The sequence below is a fragment of the Ochotona princeps genome, chromosome 17 (assembly GCF_030435755.1).
Source record: "Ochotona princeps isolate mOchPri1 chromosome 17, mOchPri1.hap1, whole genome shotgun sequence".
Classification (NCBI taxonomy): domain Eukaryota; kingdom Metazoa; phylum Chordata; class Mammalia; order Lagomorpha; family Ochotonidae; genus Ochotona; species Ochotona princeps.
In genome coordinates, this window is record NC_080848.1 from 47,001,992 (window position 1) to 47,022,839 (window position 20,848).

Genomic DNA, 20,848 nt, shown 5'->3' on the forward strand with positions numbered 1-20,848 from the left:
TTAGTCCAAGTTAGGTTTTTCACTCCAAGTTTTATTTAAGGAAATGTAATCCTCCACAATGATTCAGTTCATGGTCCCACTCCTTGGGAAATTCAAGTGGTTTTCAGAACGGCAGCCTGGTCTCCTGGATGTTTCCCTTAAGGCTCATTCACACTGCTGTCTGACAAACTAGTGACGTCAAAGGGGAGCCGATGCCCTTCACTGTTGGTCTGAACTCTTTACAACAGTGCATTTTAAAATTTGGAAATGTGTTATCACTGGAGTTTTCAGGGAATAAAGAATTTAAAAACAGAATCACTGAGTATACCCAAATTAAAACATTACAAAATTTCCAATGAAACATGCACTGGAAAACTGGCTGTCAGAATACTTATTTTAACAGTTTCAGGAAGACTTGAATTCTGTTCTGGGTGTTAAAGTCCTAAAGCGGTAGCATCAGAACAGTGAAACCTGGGCCTGCAAAAAGTCCGTTAATGTGCAAGTGGCCGGCCCCCCTCAGTGCAGGCCTGCAGCGGGGGACACCTGCCCTGGAGGCTGGAGTCCTCCGGGGGGCTCCAAGAATAAGTTAGGATCTGTCTGTTCTGGAAACCATCCTGACTCAAGAGCATAGCACCCTCAGGCCACAGTTAAACAGTCATAATTCTAAAATAACTACCAGTACCTGGGGGGAAAAAAAAACCTTTCAGCTGAAAGCTGTTGAGTGGAACCTTTACTGTTTTTTGTTCTTATGGAAACTGCATGTGTATAAATAGTATTATAAAGATGCCAGCCTTTCAGATAAAGGGAACTGACCGTGACGCCTGATCTGAAGCATTCTGACAGGCTGGAGGCTTGCTCTGCAGGTAGACGTGGGCTTGTGGCGGATCCTTGTCACTTAGCTTTGAGCAAAGTATTAGAAACCTAGGGGTCAGACAGCAGCGGTGCGGGCATCTGGCCAGGGGTTAACTGAGCTGCTCTCAGTATGGAGCTTTCACAGAAAAGGCCAGGTCTGGTTTATAAAGTGCTAACTTCTGTCATCCTCAGAGACCTGTAATCTCTGCCCTGTCCAGTCAGTGGCGTTTTCCCCAGAACATCACTGGGTATATGCTATGGAAGGACGCTCATGTGTTATGATCAAGTTACATGTTCAACCCCAAAGTCTAGGAATTCAGTGAGTTCTTACTGAGGCATAAAACTGACCCTGTAGTGCCATACTTAGTTTGTAATTCATTCTTTTAAGTTATTTGCACCTTAAAATTTTATGAAATGAGAACATTCAACAATATTGTGGCCCTAAGGAAGCAAAATTAGAATAAGCTGTGGCAGGCACAGAGATGCAAAGAGAGGACCAGGTTCTATGTGAGAATTCTTCGGGATACAGCATGAAAGATGAAGACACTATGGATCGTGAGTACCAAACTAAAGAAAGCGTGTAGGTTTCTCCTCTGGAACCTGAGACCCCAAGAGCCTTAAGTCACAGATGCTGTGCGTAGCTGTGGACAAGCCGGTCAGATTTATTTCAAAACAGAAGCTTTGTTGGGCCGCATCAAATGCAGGAGAAAAGGAACACTTCCGGGGCGTGGTTAAGTTACCAGTGTGCATAACAGTGAGGTATGCCTCAAATAAGCCTTTAAAACTTTAAAAACTCAACTATAACATACCCATGCAGTCATTTTTTTTTTCAGTGCTACTAATGAAAGAAAAATTAAAGCTCGCACTGGAAATTTACATTACGGCAGAAGTCCATTGTTCCTACCTTTGACCCTAATGTACAGACTTTATGACAGGGTCCGTGTTAAAAACCTAAACATTTGCACAAGGTTTTAAACATCACTGGGAAGCTGAATTTAGAGGAAACAAAATCAGATAAAGTACAATGCCCGTGACAGCCAACATTATGTATCTGGGCTGTGTGAGGTTTTTTTTTAGAAGGCTAGGGTTAAAAAGATAGACAAAAAAATTTTTCAAAAATTACCCCCCAAGTTGATGTGCTGCTTTGAACATAAGTACACCAGATCTACAGCAAGGGGCTACACTGCAAAAAGGTCCTCTATTTACATAAGAGTGATTTAAAGAAATTATGGTTTTCTTTACAAACAGATGTAGCAACAGGAATTGTCCACTTTTTAAAAACTCTACAATTTCAGCCCTCTACAATTATAATCCACTCAATTGACCATATCAAAGGCGGTTTTGTTTTCTCCTATTTGACTCTCCAAATTTTTTTTTATCATTTCTCCGTCATCTGTGGCCCTGGCTCTCCTGAAAAGTCTCTGGGCACAAATCATAGGAGGGCAGGTTTCCGACCTGCACTTACAAACACAACACCAGAAGCGGGGCTCCTCCCTTCACCCCGTCCAGCCTCACGTCCGTGCTCACTCATCGCTGTCCGACAGCGTCTCGTACTGCGCCGAGAGCAGCGGGGCGGGCTCTCGCTCCCAGATCCTGTTCTGTTGGTGAGGAGCTGCCTGGCTCACGGCGGAGGGGGCGCATGCAATCGGAGTGGGTGGGGTGCTGCTTAGCATCCGCAGCGTCAGAGGGTTATACGGGAACTGCGTCGAACCTGACAAAAGAAAAATGAGGCGTCGGTGGGAGCTGTTTCACCCAGTCTGACTCTTTGGTTGGAGGACAGGATTTGTACAGTAGTCACGTGACACTACAACAGCAAATCGCATCGCAATGGAGAAGCCCAGGTTTCAGCACTCTAGCCTGACGCAGCCCGTGTGTGTGAGTCAACGACGCAGCTGCTCTGTCCGCTGGACTGTAACCCAGCCAGGAGCCGCACGGTTAGGTTAAGCCTGTGCCAAGTGTTTCTATGAAGAGTGAAGTGTTAATTGAACTAAAATCTGGTTACGCCAGGAACTCCTCAAGGCTCCCTGAGAATCTTCTCTAAGTATCTACATGGAGGCGTGGTGACCTCGGTAGTGGCACTGGAGTACAGCTCAAGAACTGAAACCACAGACTTGCAAACGGCAAAGTTTGCTACCAGCCAGCCAACATAGGAGTGGACGCCAGCTTTCTGCAGATCTTTGCTGATGCTAATCGTACTTACAAGATGATGTGCATTCAAGTTCCATTCTCGGAGGTAGAATCCTTTAATTTTAAAGCCATGGAAGTAGAGTTTTTCAAACCATAAATGTTTCTGATTTTCAAAGCAGTAGTAAACATGGCATTACTATAAACCGCTGGGGGCCTCAGGCACCTGTGCTGCGCAGGGCGGGGCAGCTCACCTGTTGAAGATGGCCTGTCTTCCCAGGCCCAGCCCGGCGTCTGCCTGTGGTAGTCCCCTTCCGAATGGACCGAGGACACGGACGAGGGCCGCTCGCCCCCCAGGTAGGCTTGCCCAGGGATGGGGGATTTAGATTTCCTGCTATTGGACTTGCTGATCAGCTTTGGTTTGCAGACGCCTGCTAGAAGTAAAGTTCAAGTGACAGGATTAATTACTGACATACAGTATTTGGTCTCAATATACTACATGAAAAAAATAATAGCAACATGAAGAAGCTAGATTTTAGTAGCTAGTGAAATAAATACTATTTAAAAGAAAGTCAGAATTTCACTTACAGTGACTAGAATAAGAATATTGATGTCATAAATATAAAATATGTGGTAACTGAAGAAACACAATTTCCAAACAGTGTGAAGAATTAAAAAAGCAGATTCACCGGCAGAAACCTTAAACCTCCACTCCCCTGAGCCCCATGGCCCCAGCACAGAGGGCAGCAAACGGCTGGGTCAGAACTCCCGGATGCACAGGCCCTTGGTGTCCCTGGTCCCTGGTCCCTGTGTTGGTGAACTCGGCAGAAGGTCGCAGCAGGGGCACAGTCAGACCTCAGCACAGCGGCAGGGGTGAGCGCCCAGGTCACAAGCAGAACCATAACCATCCCTGGCCCCGGAACTCGAAGTGCGTATTTCCAACATGAGCCGGACAGCAGGGGCAGGAAGGACAGGACGATGCTTGCTCTTCAGAACAGGAAATACTGTCATCTTCAGGTGAGTGCTAACCCGCACTTCTTCCTGAAGCACGGAGAGCCCTTTGCTTGAGGAAGGCGAGCTGAGAGGCACGGACCTTCAGCTACTATTTTAAGCATAAGAGACGCTGATTCTCAAAAGATTAACAGGTTGTTGCTCACAGACTTGTGTTTAAAGCAGCATCATGGTGATTTTTTGGGTACCCTCAGGTTAATGTGCAGAATGATCTGATGCCTGTCTTTCTGTCTGCAGAGGGGCTGCACCGTGCTACAGGAGTGACAGGAGTGGCTGCTTCCCAGAGGACGGGCACCGAAAGAACTCCGGGCTGTCCTGTGGCCTTTTCTGTGGTGTAGGCCAGTCCTTTTATACTGAAACTGTCATTTTGACCACAACAGTAAGTCACTTTTATTGAAAACCAAAATATGCAGTCATCGTAATTGCAGTGTGTGCAGACAAGGACTAGAATCAAACAAGAGAAGACACCTGACTGTTGCATCAGGACGTGGGGGGAGTGGCAACACTACCTGAGTGAGGTGACGGGTCCCCTTCCTCTCGCCGGGCCTCACTGCTGGTCACAACTGACGTGCTGGCGCTGCCAGGCACCACGCCGACAGCCTGGGACATGACCACTCCGTGATCCTCCACTTTGTCATCAAAGCTGCCCATGAGGGCCTTCCTGATGATGTCTTCCAGCCCGAGATTACTGGCAGGGTCAGCGTAGGAATGCCCGCGTGAGCTGACGGAGCCTGCAAGAGACCACCGGCATCGTTTCCGCCCGGTTCTGAGGCAGACCCAAGATGGAGAAAGGACAGGCCACACACAGCCCCCAAGCCGAGAGTCCACACAGGTCCCTGCGCCACACAAAGGACAGTGTTGGGAAATGTATTTCCCAAGTCATTCAGCCACTCAGACTTTTGCTAAAGTCACTCAGTTAACTGTTCCAAATTTTTTTTAAGATTTTTTAAAACTGAAAGGCAGAAGAGTGAGCAGTATTCCATCTGCTGGTTCACTCCTCAAATGGCTGAAAAAGTCAGGTTTGGGCCAGGTGGAAGCCAAGAGCCTGGAATTTCACTGCAGGTGGCAGGGTCCAAATTCTTAGGCCACTTTTTGCTGCCCCCCGGCCCCCCGCATTAGGAGGAAGCAGCCAGGACTTGAACTTGTGCTCCAAGAGCAGACAGCTACTATACAAGCAGCAGCTTAGCCCGGAATACCACAACACCAACGCCTGGCTCAGTAGTTCTTGATTCTTCAGTCCAGTGCTTGTTGAACCTTAGTTCCTTCTCCACGGTCTCTTCCCTGGCTGAACTATTACTTCACATGTGGGAGCAGTCCTGCTGGTCTCAATAAACAGTTGCTGAATTGACTGTTACTTTCCCACTACAGGATTGGTGATATGTTTTCATTCTTACCTGATGTTGTAACTGCTGGCAGATTAAAGATCTCTGTTCCTGGCTGAGCTGCTGCTATATTGAAACAAATATTGCAGTTAATTTGAGATGTGATAATCCAGTACATCAAAAGTTTTAAAAATCTGACAATAAAATTGACCTCTTATTTCCAATGAGTTCAGCTTATTTTACCTGTTAAATTGAGGATAACTACTTTTTTAAAGGAAATAAAAAATCAAATTAAGGCAAGATAATCGAAACAGGAGCACTATAACCCCAGAACGGAAGCTGCACTGCTACAGAGAAACGGGGAGAAGCCATTCTCCGAGCAGGAATCCAGGCTCCACAGCTAAGAAGCAACCTTGGACTTGGAAAGGACCAACAGGTCCGAGGCAGTCTGGTACACATTCAAGGAGAAGCTGCCTCAATGTGCTGCTGCCCTGGCCAGCTGGGACCTTAACCAAGGACCGCCTCTGCGCCACGCTCGCTGCGTCTCGTTCCTCTTCGTTATGCAGCACGAAACGATAGCAGAACCAGCAACCAGAAACCATTGTGCCAGAAGGGAAAGGAATTTGGAAACATAAATGCTTTTCTTTTTTTTTTTTTTAAAGGTTTATTTTTATTTTTATTACAAAGTCAGATATACTGAGAGGAGGAGAGATAGAGAGGAAGTGGAGCTGCCGGGATTAGAACCAGCGGCCATATGGGATCAAGGCAAGGACCTTAGCCACCAGGCCACACTGCCGAGCCCCATAAATGCTTTTCTATGACTTCTTTCCAAACAAATGACACCCCAAAGAAGAATGGGACATGCCGTGGGGGAGACCGCACAAGCAGAGGCTGTGGTGTGGGGGCGATGACCATCTGCAAAGACAGTGTGTGTGTGCCGGGGGGACTCTCCATCAGGAAGCTTTAACCCCCAACTGGAAGCCTTTTCTGAGCCAGAGGCCATCTGGATATTGATAATGAAATTCAAGGGCCATGTGTGTTCCATGCAGAACTTAGCCTGCTGGAAAGCAGTGCTGCCTGCAGCTCCTTGGCCAGGCCAGCCAAATGATCTTGGAAGCCCTACGTTGGCTGTGGGCCGGACGTCCCCCAGCCCAGCCAGGAAGAAGAGAACCTTCTCCATAAAGTTGTACAGAGGATGACCAGGGAACACAGTAAATAAAACGGCCCCATCGCTGCCCACAGAGCCTGGGACCGGAACACAGGCAGGAGAAGAGCCCGTGAGCTCAGTTTCCTGCTTGCTCGTGAACAGGTGCAGTCTGTAAGCGCATACTAAGGAGACCTCGGTGGAGAAAGGTCAGATCCACAGAGATTTGGGAGTCCTGGCATAAAAGTGATCGCAGATGGAGTAATGCAGGCAGTGAGGTAGAAGGCCCCGAGGAAAGCAGCACCCTCGGGCCACTCAGATGCTGCTGAGCTTTTAAGGAGATAGAGATGGCCGGAGGAGCAGAGAGGTGTGTGGAAGCCCAGAAAAGAGTATTTTGGGGAAAGGGTCAGAAGTGTCAGAGAGACCAAACAACATTTTAAAGCACTGTGGTTTTTGGACAAGCCACTCAGTGGTGGCCCCAGGGGGACCACAGAGGTGAAGCAGAGCTGTGCTGGCTGCTGGTGGCTTTATTTTCTGAGTTCTGCTGCATACTGAATGTCTGGCGGCAGGGGTGGTGCCCAGGAGCCTGTTATCAACTTCCTGCCAAAACTGCAACAATTGGGCCTGGCGGCATGGCCTAGCGGCTAAAGTCCTCGCCTGGAAAGCCCCGGGATCCCATATGGGCGCCAGTTCTAATCCCAGCTGCTCCACTTCCCATCCAGCTCCCTGCTTGTGGCCTGGGAAAGCAGTTGAGGACGGCCCAAAGCCTTGGGACACTGCACCCGCGTGGGAGACCCGGAAGAGGTTCCAGGTTCCCGGCTGCAGATCGGCGCGCATCGGCCCGTTGAGGCTCACTTGGGGAGTGAATCATTGGACGGAGGATCTTCCTCTCTGTCTCTCCTCCTCTCTGTATATCTGGCTGTAATAAAATGAATAAATCTTTAAAAAAAAAACTGCAACAATTCCAGGCACTGAAGCACTTGTACTGGTGCCTGCTTCAGAGGCTCACTGCACTTCTGCTTGGCTAGCGGCTTGCTGCAGAGCAGCAACATCTATTACACTACACATCCAACATGCACTCCACTGAGTGTTGAACTGAAGAAAGTGAGCTACCGCCTACAGACAACGTAAAACATGAGGTAAGAATGGACAGTGTAGACTGCAGCACAGACACAGTCCAAGTGTTTCACCAAGGCGTGGCTACCTAAGGCCAGTGTGTCTCCATGCTGTAGCAGACTCATCTCTGGGTTGTAAGAGAATATGAAAATGAGAGCACCCTATTTTTACTCTTGGTTTGAAGAGCTGTAAATAATAGATGAAATGGTTGTCGGCTGGGGAGAGAAAGCCAATGACAGTTTTGTAAAGGACTTCTGCAGATCTGACAGCAATTCTGGTTGGCATTCTAAAGTATTTATCTTCCAGATTTGTCACATGAAAAGGGCATTTGGCAGTGAAGAGCGAGGCAGACTGACACTGGGCTCATCCTTTCCCGAACTCATCACAAGCAGCCCTTTCACCTGGAGGTCCCTAGTTCCCAGCCCACCATCTGACAGAAACAGCAGTAGATGGTAAGCAGATGGCAGTGTCCCCAGTCTTCATCACTGGAGACAATGCAGGTCAAGACAAAAGGGGGTGGGGGGACAGTGAGGTGGGCGTGTGATGAATGCAGGCATATCAACCTAAGGAAGGGTTCTGCTCTAGAGCTTTCTACCAGTTTGGCTAGTGATATTTTAAGTTCAGAACTGTTAGAAACCAATGAAAGTCCTGGGTTTGGATGGTAGCCCCTTTATGTACGAGTTCTATAACCTGTGCCAACTATTAAACCCAAGTCTCAGTTCCTCATTGACAAAGCAGATGTAATTGTAATATGTAGTATAGTAGGCAGGGTGAATTTAGAACATTGTCTAGGCATATAGTGTTAACCTTTTACATTTTAATTTACTTTGAGGGGCAGACAGAGCTAGAGTGAGGTAGGTGGAATTGGGTTCACTCCCAGATGCCAACAGTAGCCAGGACTGGAAGCTAGGAACTCAAGGTCTCCCTTGTGGGGAGCAGAGATGCAGTCGGTTCCAGAGGGTGTGTATTAGTAAGAAGCCATTGAAAGTGGAAGCAGGGCCAAGGTCCAAGCTAAGGCCCTATAGTGTGGGATATCCTGGTGTTAGAAATTTAGGTGGTGGGTTTATCAGAGGCTGCATGTGTATATGACTACTGAATGGCTGAGTTTATATCTGGGCAGATACTGGCAGGGTAGCAAAAGTCGATGGAAGGAAGGAAATGCATCCTGTCCTACACTTGGGAGATGCCAATCACAGAAGTAGAGCAAGAGGAAGTGTTACAGATTAAGAGCAATTCTTGACCTGTAAGTGTTCATGCCATGTGCACAGAATCCTCATTGTGCCAACAAAACACAACCACCACAAACTGTAGGCTGCATTAATGACACATTCAAGGTAGGCCATTATCACACTATTCTGTACCACTCAGCCTACTAAAAACCCACAGTATATGTATGTTCCTGTAGGGAACGATTCAGACGGGAGGGGGCACTCACAATGGTCAAGTACTGGTGAAACAGACATTTACAAAGGTTAAGAAGACCAAGAAAGGATGAATATTCAAATATCTGAAAAGATGTAATATAGTGATGGCCCAGGGTTTAACAACAACAACAAAAAAGAGCTTAACACATGGAGAGTTGATCCAGTCCCACCTGAGCAAAAGGGTGTCCTAAACACAGCATTTATTCAAAGAGAAAATGGTCACTCTCAAAAAGAACAAGTTCCTAAATTTCTCCGTCCTAATTTGGAACAATTCATGACCTAGCAGATGCTTGACAAGGAATTTTAAGGTTGAATGTATTGGAAGGATGCCCTATACAAGCCTTCAAACTCAAGGATTACAAGACAAGCATAATATTAATGCATGTTTTATTTGGGGTTCACGAAAGAAATCCCACTTACCCATATCAGTGTCACCTCCACCAGAGGAGTTCAACTTACGAAAAATCTCCTGCTTCTTTGATTTAACCATGGGTGACGTGTTTTCAAGCTTGGTGAAGAATGAAGGCAAGTAGCTAATACTCCCTGGTGAGCGGGAGTCATTCCTATTAGAAAACAGGGAAGTCGATTACAATCATCAGCTCCTAACGCCGAGGACATTGTTACTGCTGACAGTACTGGTTCTAGAGTGCTTGGAAAACCGAAGCCTCTACATGCTGTGTTATATCCTCACAGCTCTGTGCGGACAGCCAACTCCAGGTGCCAGAGGTGAGATCATGAATTCTGATGAAATGAGAACTTGAGCTTATTATTATTATATTATTATTATTATTTAATTTGCGAGAACAGAGGGATAGAGTCACACACAGCTCCCATCTGAGGAGGGCTGATTCACTCCACAAAAACCTTCATGGGCCAGGAACTCAACGGGAGCTAGAAGTCAGCTCAGGTTCCCCCCAGTGCCATCCCAGGCCGGAATGCAACAGTTCTTAAGGATTGCAACGTGAGCAGCCATGGGCAGAGTCAAACGTCATGATGCTCTGCGATTAACAAACATGAACTCACACCATCATCATGCAAAATGGGAACCATTCTACTGACAGAAATACCTCTAAGTGCACTGAAACTACAATAGCACACTTGCCTGTAAAATAGCAAGAGCTCATATCTAAGCGACAGTTGGACTTGATGTGAATAAAGCAAGCTGCCTGTTAGTCATTTCAAGTCAACTAACAGTCAACTAACAGTATGAGTTTAAAGGACCTCACATTTCATTGGCAGCTTTCTATACTAATATACTTCTAAAAACAAGTTTCCTTAACAGCTCATGGATCCCAGCAGAAAAAGCATGGGCAGAGAAAGCTGTTGGTAACCAGATCTGGTCATGTGGATTCATAATTCAAGCACAGAGCCTTATGCCAAGAAAGACAAGGCAGTAGAAAGATGAGACATGGTCTTTGTTCTCAAAAAACTCAAACTCAGGGAAAACATGTAAATGTATCATTTAATATAAAAGCATTTGCTCTCAAGAGACAGATCTACTTACCTATTTGGCTAAGAATACATACAGTAAATACAAATAAGATATTCTAAGAAATGTACTAGCAATTGGAGTTGGATCGTGGTTTATAGCTGGACTCACCCTTACAACAAGGATGACCCACAGATTCACCTAAAAGGGCAGCAAAGGGAGGGTTCACAGCTTCAACATGGACAGAAAGGAGTTCACAGAGCACGGGAGAATGGGGTTATGGCACATCCAGCTAAGCAGCCACCTCCCATGCCAACATCCCAAACAGGTGAGAGTTCATGTTCCAGGACTCCACTTCTGATCCAGCCCACTGCTGATGTGCCTGGAAAAGCAATGGAAGGTGGACCAGAAACCTGGGGGCTGCCATTCATGTGGGAGACCCGGATGGAGAGCCAGGCTCCTAGTTCGGCTTGGCCTAGTCCTGGCCATTGCAGCCATTTGGGGAGTGACCCAACCGCTGGATGGTAGATGGGGCTCTGTCACTCTGCCTTTTAAACAAACAAAAACAAATCTGCATGTGAGAATGAAATGGAAGGAGTACAGTAAGCTGATTATGGAAATAACCAAATGCCTTGATTCTTTGAGTTTCAGAAAAAAATAATTCTGGTGGAAGGATGGCAACCGAATGGAAAAAGGCTAGAGCAAAAATCTCTCATCCACATGGGGGTCGAGATGCAGGAAGTCATAGGCTGGGACCAGGGCGAGAAACTGCGGCAGGAAAGTACAGTGCTTGGTGTCTGGTAAGCGCTCACTTGGTGGGGAAATCATGAGTGACACAACCAGCAGCACAAAAGTTTCCAAAGACTGAGGAGGACTGAATTTCAAGAATAATTACCACACCTTCTCTAATGTATTAAAATAGAACATTCACACTAGAGAAACAGATCCTCCTAGAGCCCCATCCTGACACAAACTCAAATCAGAGAAGGGCACTGGTTTCCAGCCCTCACACCCGCCTCACCTCTGCTCCGCAGGCTCTGCTCCCCTCTGAGACAAGAGCAGCATGCTGTCCTGTTTGTCATGCACAACCGGAACCTGGGGTGGGGAGATGGGCTCGTAGGGCTCTGAAGACACGTGACTCCTCTCTGGCGATTTTCCAGGCCTGCCATTGTGACATGGAAGACGTCAGATTGTGCTTCGATGACTCAGCAGGCTTAACCCAAACAGAAACTGGCTAGCTCAGGAGTCAGTCGCTTCAGCAGTCACTATGTACCCAGTGACTGGAGGTGGCCACAGTGAGAGCTCATGCCGGCTCCATCCTACCATGTGCCCAAGCGTAGTGCTTAGTGTGAGCCGTGACTTGCTAGTTTGCCCTCAATAAGGCAAACTGTGTACTAACTGAAGACAGGCCTCAGTCATACCACTCTGTGGAGTTCTGTTCAATGCCACTGTTCCTCTGGATTTCACATTGCTAAGGATAACGTGAGATGAACAGTTAAAACCATTTTTTTTAACTTAGCAATTTCACATATTAGCAACCACCTTCAACTTTCAATATTAAATGTTACTGTTAATACTACTTAAGTTCCATTGTACTCAAATGATATTATTTCCTTTCTTGGTCAACCTACTGCATTCTTAGAGGTAGTTGTTCATTTGATGTTTGCCTCTGAAATTCAAATAATCATATACTTTCATTGCCTGCTTTATCAAATTTGAAAGTTACCATCTTTCCCTTCCATGAAAAAGAACTTGATCTGCCTTCTCCACATGGTAACCCATTTTACTTTGTCTATTTTAACATCATATAGCACATGTCAAGCTCCAACATTTTTTTAAATGAAGCAGTTTAGCAACCCACACTGCTACTTCTACCAATTCTTGTCTACTCCCACCCCAACCTCCCAATATTTATAAGCCATTATTTTTGTGACTCAGGATGTGTATCATAATCTAGAACTGTTTTGCTTATAGATTAAAAATCAGTGGTATTTTATAGCACTGTGGATGATGCGAAGATTCTGAACTATTAAAACAAGACAATTTTACTAAGTCCAATAAGAGAATTTTAACCAGATGCTTAAGTGTAGTGATGCAGAAATCAGTAGTAAAGACAAATAGATGCTGTCAGTGGCTCAAAATCTGCTACCGGATACCTTACATTAGGAATGGGCCAGGACTGTCCTTTAAATAAACTTCCTGGTTTTCTTCATGATTGCATTTTCTTTTTCTTTTTTTGGTTAAAATATATTTGCACTTTTATCTGAAGTTCTCTCAGCTCTGGGGCCAGCATTTTGGCATTAGTGGGTTAAACTACATCCTGTGACACAGGCACCTCATCTGAGCACTGGTTCAAGTCGTGGCTGCTCCACCTGCAACCCTGCATCCTTGGAAATGAACCTCGGAAAGCAGCACAAGATGGCCTGAGCCATTAGGTCCCTGCTCCCTGCGTGGGAGACACAGACGGAATTTCAAGCTCCTGGTTTCAGCCTGACCCAACCGTGCTACTGAGGCCATTTGGGGATGAACCAGAAGACAGAAGATTAATTGAACTCTTTGTGTTTAACTAACTCTACATATCAAATAAATAAATTAGTGGATATTTTGAGAAAATTATCCAGCTTCTTGAAATGAATGTCACAATTCTGTTTCAAGATAATCCAATTGGTGGAAGAACATGAGGGGAAAAAATGAACTGGAACTGCCACTCGGCTTGTGTGTGTGTGCGCCACTCACTCGTGACTGCCAGAGCCAGGCAGATGGCGACGCGCTGTCCCAGGCGCCCTCCTTTTGCCTATTTACAATGTTTACAGCAGAGACCATGCAGCTTCTTGCACAGGAGGGCTGGGAGGCTGGAATCTTTCACTGGACGTGACTTTCTCACGCTGTGAGTGACAGCTCCCATTACGCGGGCTCATCGAAGTGCTGTGTGTCCCCAGACTCTGACCTGTTGCTGCCCCAGGCTCTCCTCCATGTTCTCAGGAGCTCCTGTTGTGTTCCATGACTGTGCCTTAACATACACTACTGCTTAATCTGCCACCCTGAACCCAAAACCTTACCTCTCCCCTTTTTAACCCAACCATCGGGTAAGATACACTGGTTACCAGCACTTTTGCCATATAATGCACCTCCTTCCTCCCATCCTGTTGCCATTAATTGTACTTTGCTTTCCTTAATGTCATCTTCCTAAATAATTATTGTTATAAACCCAGTAGCAGGGATCCCTAAACTGTCCTTTATAACTAGCAACATCAATCAACTGGGTGTTGTCAGTAAAAAGACAAGAATACCACTGCTCCAAGAGCAGACACCTCAAGCAGCATACCCGCTGAAGAAAGCTCACCTGCACCTCCTAGGGAATAAAGGCCAACAAACCCGAGGTGGTATGGGACAGGGATCCCTGCCTAGGCACAGTACAACTGGTGAAAATCTGCAAGTGGTTTGCAATAAAGACCGTACCTGCCCCGAGATTTGTCCACGAGATTTTCTGGAGAGACTCTAGGACCCGGTCTCTGATGGTGGACGGGAGGCGGCTGGGACTCGGGGCTGTAACGGCTTGATGATTTCGTCCTCACAGGTGTGGATACCAAAGCAGATGGCGAGTTTTGGAATGTAGAAGTGGGAGGCTGTGGGGGAGTCTGCGAGGGAACTTGATTTCTAGCAAAATCCTGTGTGATAATTTGCTGTGACACAGAAAAAAAAGGCTGTGATTAAGCTCATCAAGTACCTACACGGAAAGGTGCACTGGAGGCCAGCATCTGGCCTGGCATTGAGACGTTCCCATCTCAGTACACTGGGGTGCCCAGGTTCCCGTCCCAGATCTGATGCCAGCTTCCTGCTTACACAACCAGGAAGGCGGTGGGTGGCAACTCAAGGAGATGGGTTTGTGCAATTGATGAATTCCCGGCTCCCAACTGGGTGCTGGCCCAGTCCCCAGCAATTGCAGGTACTTGGGGACTGAACCCAGTAGTTAGATAAATAAATAAAAAGTAAATAATGTGGACTTTATAAATAGAAGTGCAAATCTACACATTATCTTCTTTATAGTTTTTTCTTTCTATATGGAATCTGCTTTCTGCGTGATCAGAAAAAGAAACTTTGAAAATAGTGCAAAGCTTACACAGATGTGATCGGCAAGCGTGATGAGCCGGTGGGTCCTGGGCACTTGGCCCACTGCCTCTGCCTGGGAGGAAGGGGGCAGCTGCTGCTGCGGAGAGGGAGGCTCCTGCTGGGCTCGGTAGTGATGCAACGCTCCTTCGTACTGTCTGCCCGGATCGTCTAACAGAGACACACAGCCGTCTTACTCCAGGGACGCTGTGATCTTTCACTGATTATCAAAGATTAAACAGTTCGAAAGAACACACAAAATGTATGTGATACATTTCTCAAAGTTCAAAATTAATACATCTTAATTTTGGGGGGAAAATGTCTTCACTGATAAGAATCGGAGACTAGCAAAATAAAATGTGAATACAGAAATGAGCAACCAGAATCAATATGTTGTTAAAATATAAGCAAAAGTGTGATCAATGATAGCGTAAAAGCTGACTCTGGTTGTAGTTTTAAATGTTTCTAGAATAGATGGATACAAGATTACCCTAAAACAAACCAAGTTATTTCTTCTTATGGTCTAGACAGGTTAGAAACACATAACTGTAAGCACGAACACACATAAGCAGGGGCTGAGAGACATACTTTCTGCTTGATTTGCTTTAACAATCTCTGGCTGACAGGCCTGCAGTTGCTCCTGGGGCGGCGCAGGTGAGCCGGCAGGACTTATCACCTCAATAGCATCACTAGTCGTCTCATACCTGTGAGAAGACACTTTAAGAAAAGAATCGTATTTTAAAACTAATCCTATGACAAGTTTCAAAAGCACAAGTTATTCAAGCTCCATATTTTAGTTTTCTTGTATTTTGCACAAATGCTCAACGGCATTCCAAAGTAATGATGAAAACTACTAAATTCAGTGAGTCCACCGGGTGCCCAGAAGCCAAGAAAGGAGCAGGTGTTCAGCCTAGTGATGAAGAGGCTCCCTCCTCATCAGGAGTTCAGTTCTCGGCTCCCGCTCCTGACTCCAGCTTTCTGCCAGTGCAGACCCTGGAAGGCAGGGGTGAACCATGTGGCAGGCCTGGACTGCATCCCTGGCTCCTGTATCTGGCCCGGAGAACTAAAAGATGGGAAGTCTCGCTCTCAATAAACATGTATGTTGGTAGGCTCCATGAGAAACAATGAGATAAGGCACGAGAGAGAACAGCTTTGTGATGTTCTGGGAGCTGGGAACTATTCATCAGGAGAGATGAGTAAACAAGGCAGTCGTTTGCAACAGCTAGTTCAGTCCAAGAACCCCAGTTCCAGGAGATAGTCCACTCCTGGATGTTTAAGGCTATAAAGCTGCTTCATCACCATGGTGATTTAGTTTTAAGTTATAGATAATAATTTTCTCCTGTAATACTATTGCTGACAGATATTAAACCAAATAGTTCTTCAGCACCATATTATACTGTGAAAACAACAGCCAGAGTGTGGTATGTATGAAGGGAAGCAAACTCAGACAAGGACTCTCATCCGACCGTGGGTGATGCCACACCAGCGAAGGGCTTATCAGGAGTCCTGCCGTAGCCTCGGCCGTGGATCCGGAAGGCAAATGTATCTTCCTGCTTGGGAATTTTCTGACTTGAGAAGAGTAAGAAAACTGTCGGAGGCTCCAACGACGTACGCCCGTAGCCAGACCCAGGTACGAGATGAGAACAGGACACAACTACTCAGCGATGGTCTGTGCGTCTTGTCCCCAACAACCCTTCCTCCTGCCACCAGCTCATGGAAAAATGCAATTACCAACTCCAGTCGACTGAGGATGGAGACTCTCACTGAGGAACTAATGGGAAACTTCTGTATCCACTGTGACTCATCACTCTTCATGTGCCAGCACCCCGAGTCTGCTCACTTCCTCCAATATTCAAGCTCTCAAAACATGTCCTCGTGCTCACGGAACCCCCCAAGAGGGGCAAGGCTGAGGCGACGCCCTCACCTCCAGGGTGAGCGAGGAAGGCTCTGCAAAGGAAGCTGGAAGCCACACTGAAGGATTACCGCCAGCCTGGGAAGCTCATGCAGCCCACTGCTACTCTGACTCGCAAAGAACCTGGGCTTTCTATTTTCAGACCTTCTGAAATGCAGACTCCCGGCTCGAGCTTTGGGGATGACAGGGGAAGCTGCATTACACAGCCTTCCATCAGCCTGGGGGCCACCTTGTATGCTGACTTCCTCCTACAATTCTTGCAGCTTTCTTCCCCAGTTTGCTACTTTCTTCATATCGAAAAGCTGCACTGCTTACACAACAAACTGCCTCTGGATCTCAACAACAGCTAAGCAGGTGGAGATTCGAGCAAAAAAGGCCTGGATAGGACTTCTGGTGCACAAAAATCTATTTTTAATGCCTCCAACTCTTTCAATTCCCATACAGATGTAACATGATACTATGTTTAGATCACTTTCACGTTTAGTAGGTTCTTGTTTAAATGCTTGTTCTTTCTGGAATTCCACACAGAATTTCAGCAATAGTTAAGAAGGAATTTTTAGCTTTTTTGTTTCTTTTGCCATTGTAGTGGAGGTTTGCAGGACCTGCCCTATCACAGTGACTAACAAAAGCTGAGCAAACTGTAATTTGTAAGAAAAGTACAATGCTAAGAACCAATGACGAAAGTGAGGTCGCGTCACTTTGTGCGAATCTATATCTTGCGTAAAGGATATAACAAAATTGGCTAGTAGCCGAAATCCTGAACAACATACTAGCAAATGCTTCCAGATGAAGTACACCCATCAGACGCCTCTGCGTGCGGACAGGCTGTCTTCTAGGGCTGTCTGCTTTCTCAGCTTGGTGTTCTAAAAGGTAGCTTTGTTTTGGAAACACACTGATAAACTTATACTTAGGACACTGAGATATTTAAATGTTCACACTGCCAACCCACAGCATCTTTTCTGTGACACTGACCATCAAACATTAGGATTTTTAAATGCCAGAAGGTTCTGCTTTACCTAGAGGAGAAAGTAATTCTTTACTCAGATATCACATTGTGAAACTAGATTGAGATACATACAGCTACTAGAAGAGTCTGAACTTTGAGAGCCACGTTCCCTCGCATCCTTGTCCGAGGCAATTTGCCGGGTGATGATCACGTCTATGAAGTTAGCTGCAGTAATGGTAGTCTTCCCTCGGGTCCTTAGCTCTTCCTCATATCTGGATTTTGGAGGAGGCCCTTTATCTTTCCCAGCCTCAGAATAAACTACTGAAGAATGAGGCTGGGGCTTGCCACTTGGAAAGGCTGAAGAAGTGTACAGACACTGAACAGATCTCTTCTCCACCTCCAGGGTTTTCTGCTCTAGCTGCTGCTGTTCACTAACTGCAGCTGACCTGCTTCTCAAATTGTCTTCTAACCTGGCAGCTTCATGCTTACTCTCTTTTGTTTTGGAAACATCCATCTGGGGTGCAGAAGCTGCAGCATCCACAAGAGCAGCCAGGGCGTCCGCAGCAGTGTTGTAGCGGGAGGCTGGCAGGCCTTGGCTTATGGAAGGGCCCCCAGCAGGCAGTGGCCTGTAAATAAAACCAAACCACAGCTCTGTGAAGGGAAGATCAACTACTGGGAATGGGGCGGGGAGATGAACTGCAAAACAAAGTCAGCAGAGAGAAAACTGGGACTGTATTTATACTACGGAATTACAAAATTTAAAATGTCTATGCAAGACTTTTTTTTTTCCCGGTAATCAAAATGTGTAACAAGGGACTGACATGACTCGTAGCTGAGCAGTTGGATCCAAAGGGGTGATCACGCTGGTTCCGTTGGTTCCCTGGAAGACGCTGGGTCTTTGCTGCAACATGGTCTCCTGAGCCCTCACGGAAGGGGACGGGGAGCGGACATACCCGTGGCTGCCAGGCCGGCCGGGCTGTTCTGAGCCTGCTGGGCACAAAAGGACAAAGAACAAGAGCAGCTGTGAGAAAGCAGCAGGACACGGAGGCGGCAGCACTTCCCGTTAGCTGCCCAGAGCTCCGTGTTCGAAAAGAACAATCTTACTTTCTGACCTCACTAGAAACTTGTTTTACATATTCTCAATGAAGATGCAATCAAACGTAAAGCATTTATTGGCGTTTCCATTTTTGGGACAAGTTTCGATCTTGATTCTAGGCAGAATTAGCACCAAAAGTGAAAAGCTAATAGCAACCAGAAAAGTTTACTCTCAGATTTATCTTCAAACTGTGGGGTGTGTGTGTGTGACTTCTGAGGATTTGGTACGGCGTTGCGCTTAGCCTAATAAAACGTGCAGCTTACTGTGCCAGGCCGTGAGGTTCCACGCCCTGCAGTCCTTGCCCCTCACAGGAGCCCTCCCACTGCCCATCCACAACTGGGCGGGCAGACACACTTTTCCAAGTGCAAAGACATTTTCCTCACTTTGTCCCTCCCATCTGGACAGGGCTAGCACCTCCTCAGAATCACTTACCTTGAGCATTTTGAACTCAAATTGCCCCTTAAATCACTCTCTTGCTCTGTAGCCTCCTATCAATCCCGCATTATTTATTGGCCCCATCAGATGAGTGTCTGGAGTGCACACTCCTGTTTTCATACCGAGTACCAACTCACAATCTGCTTCCTTCTGACCATTCATTAGTTTATATGAGTGTTTCTATGGAAAATATTCCTGCAAGTGGAACGCCGGATGAAATAGCATTTAAAGCCTTTTACCTCCAACAGGGATACTACAGTTGACATTGCCCTATGCTAATGTATCCATGTTTCTTTAGGCACTGCAACACACAATATTTGTCAATGTTTTCAACGTCTGATAGAGAAAACCAGTATTTTACTGTCTTAAATGTGAGCATTTGTTCACCAGTGCGTGGCCATGTGCATTTTAGAAACGTGTCCTGCTATAGTTACATGCCTGTGTGTAGCTCTGATTTTCAATGTTATGGTGCTATTCATTAAAACATTTCCTATGGACAGGCTTTCAGGGTTTGTTACTGTACTTGTGTATAGGTAACAGGTCACGGCTAAACGTGTCCAGCTTGTACAGGTACTGCCAGCCCCACGGGCTACCCAGGGTCTAAGTCCTATGGCACTCTCCTGCCCCAGGTTCTGCACCTTCCTCTGTCCTGTGTCCACCCAAGGTCAGCCCTGGCAGCACCCTGAACACTCCTTTCATACTACATGCCTTGGACATCCTAGAGTGACACCACAGTTTCAACTCCTTATCAACACCTCCAAACCTTGTCCTTTCTCCTGAGTGCCAGGGCTGTGTCTAGCATAATGCAGACATGGGAGATGATTTAACTGGAAAAAACTAAAAATGGAAAGTATATCAGGGATGGCAGATGGCTCAAAGACACATGAGACTAAGTATATCCAGAATAAAGATCATCATCTCTTTCCTTTCACTTATCATGTTCTATCTTAACTGAAGACCAAACCTTGTTTCTGATCTTTCCTTTAATCCGCATACTTGATTATTAAGCTTCTTTGGTTCTTCCTTCATATTCTTCCTGGTAGTTCCTTTCTGTCCATTTCAACTGTTGGAATAGTCCAGGCCACCATTGGTCCAGGCCGGTAGACCTCTGGCACCAGCCCATGGCCTCCTTGAGGATTCTAATCTGTCTACTGCCGCACGTGTGTAAATGTCCCTCTAACCACTCCCTTCCCACCCGAACAGAATGGCAGCACCAGGTTCTAACTCAAGATGCCACATCACCTCCTAACCATTTGCCAGCAACACTTCAGATATGGGAACCATGGCCTGGGCTTCTCAGACCTTTCAAAACTCTGCAATGAGGACCTCAGGCCTAGCTAGAAACAAATGCTCAGGTCAAATCAAAATAGGACCTTTATCATGGAAACTTAATTTTTCTAGGAAAAATTCACCCTTCTGTGATCTCAGTTTGAACCCTCTGATAATACTGTGTCTCAGAATTTTGTTTCCATCTCCCATGGCGTTATAATACCCCAGACCCCATAAGGCCAGGGTCCAGCTGCAGGCCACAGGAACACAGCCTTCCACTGACCTGGGCGCAGGTAGAGGTCCGAGGAGGCTGCTGCGATCCGCTCCCGCTCCCGCTCCCGTTCTTTCTCCCTTTCTCTCTCCCTCTCTCGCTCGCGTTCCCGCTCCCGCTCCCGCTCCGCGCTTGCAGCTGCTACAAGGTGTGTTGGGTGTCCTGTAAAACAAATGCATCTGCAATTTAATGACAAAAAAGTCAACCTATCAAGTTTATCAAGCAATTTTAAAATGCATATCAATTAAAAGAAAAAAAGGAAACCGCCAAATCTGGAGTGTAGGAAATTTATCTTACTACGAGTTTTGGAGTGTAACACAAGATTTGGGATATTTCTAGGGAGTCTAGCCACAGATGGTACAAAGCAACCGTTACTAAATGTCAACTGAAAACTAGAAAACTAAGTGGGGA

The 20,848-nt window shown here is 46.3% G+C and overlaps 1 protein-coding gene across 19 annotated transcripts in view; it reads right to left on the reverse strand.

The window, feature by feature from the left end:
- Window positions 1–1,475: 1,475 nt before the first annotated feature.
- Window positions 1,476–20,848, reverse strand: part of NCOR1 (nuclear receptor corepressor 1) — a 147,088-nt gene continuing 127,715 nt past the window's right edge. For 8 of the 19 annotated variants that reach the window (XM_058676510.1, XM_058676520.1, XM_058676515.1 and 5 more), the window contains 12 exons: window positions 20,450–20,599; window positions 18,188–18,356; window positions 17,499–17,992; window positions 15,097–15,225; window positions 14,522–14,679; window positions 13,861–14,084; window positions 11,423–11,563; window positions 9,393–9,535; window positions 5,361–5,414; window positions 4,476–4,697; window positions 3,210–3,389; window positions 1,476–2,542 (listed from right to left, as the gene is read on the reverse strand). In XM_058676510.1, the coding sequence (XP_058532493.1) occupies window positions 2,355–2,542; window positions 3,210–3,389; window positions 4,476–4,697; window positions 5,361–5,414; window positions 9,393–9,535; window positions 11,423–11,563; window positions 13,861–14,084; window positions 14,522–14,679; window positions 15,097–15,225; window positions 17,499–17,992; window positions 18,188–18,356; window positions 20,450–20,599 (2,252 nt within the window). In that variant the 3' untranslated portion in view covers window positions 1,476–2,354. The remainder of the gene's footprint in view (window positions 2,543–3,209; window positions 3,390–4,475; window positions 4,698–5,360; window positions 5,415–9,392; window positions 9,536–11,422; window positions 11,564–13,860; window positions 14,085–14,521; window positions 14,680–15,096; window positions 15,226–17,498; window positions 17,993–18,187; window positions 18,357–20,449; window positions 20,600–20,848) is intronic. The other 11 variants (XM_058676523.1, XM_058676521.1, XM_058676511.1 and 8 more) reach the window with 8 other exon arrangements.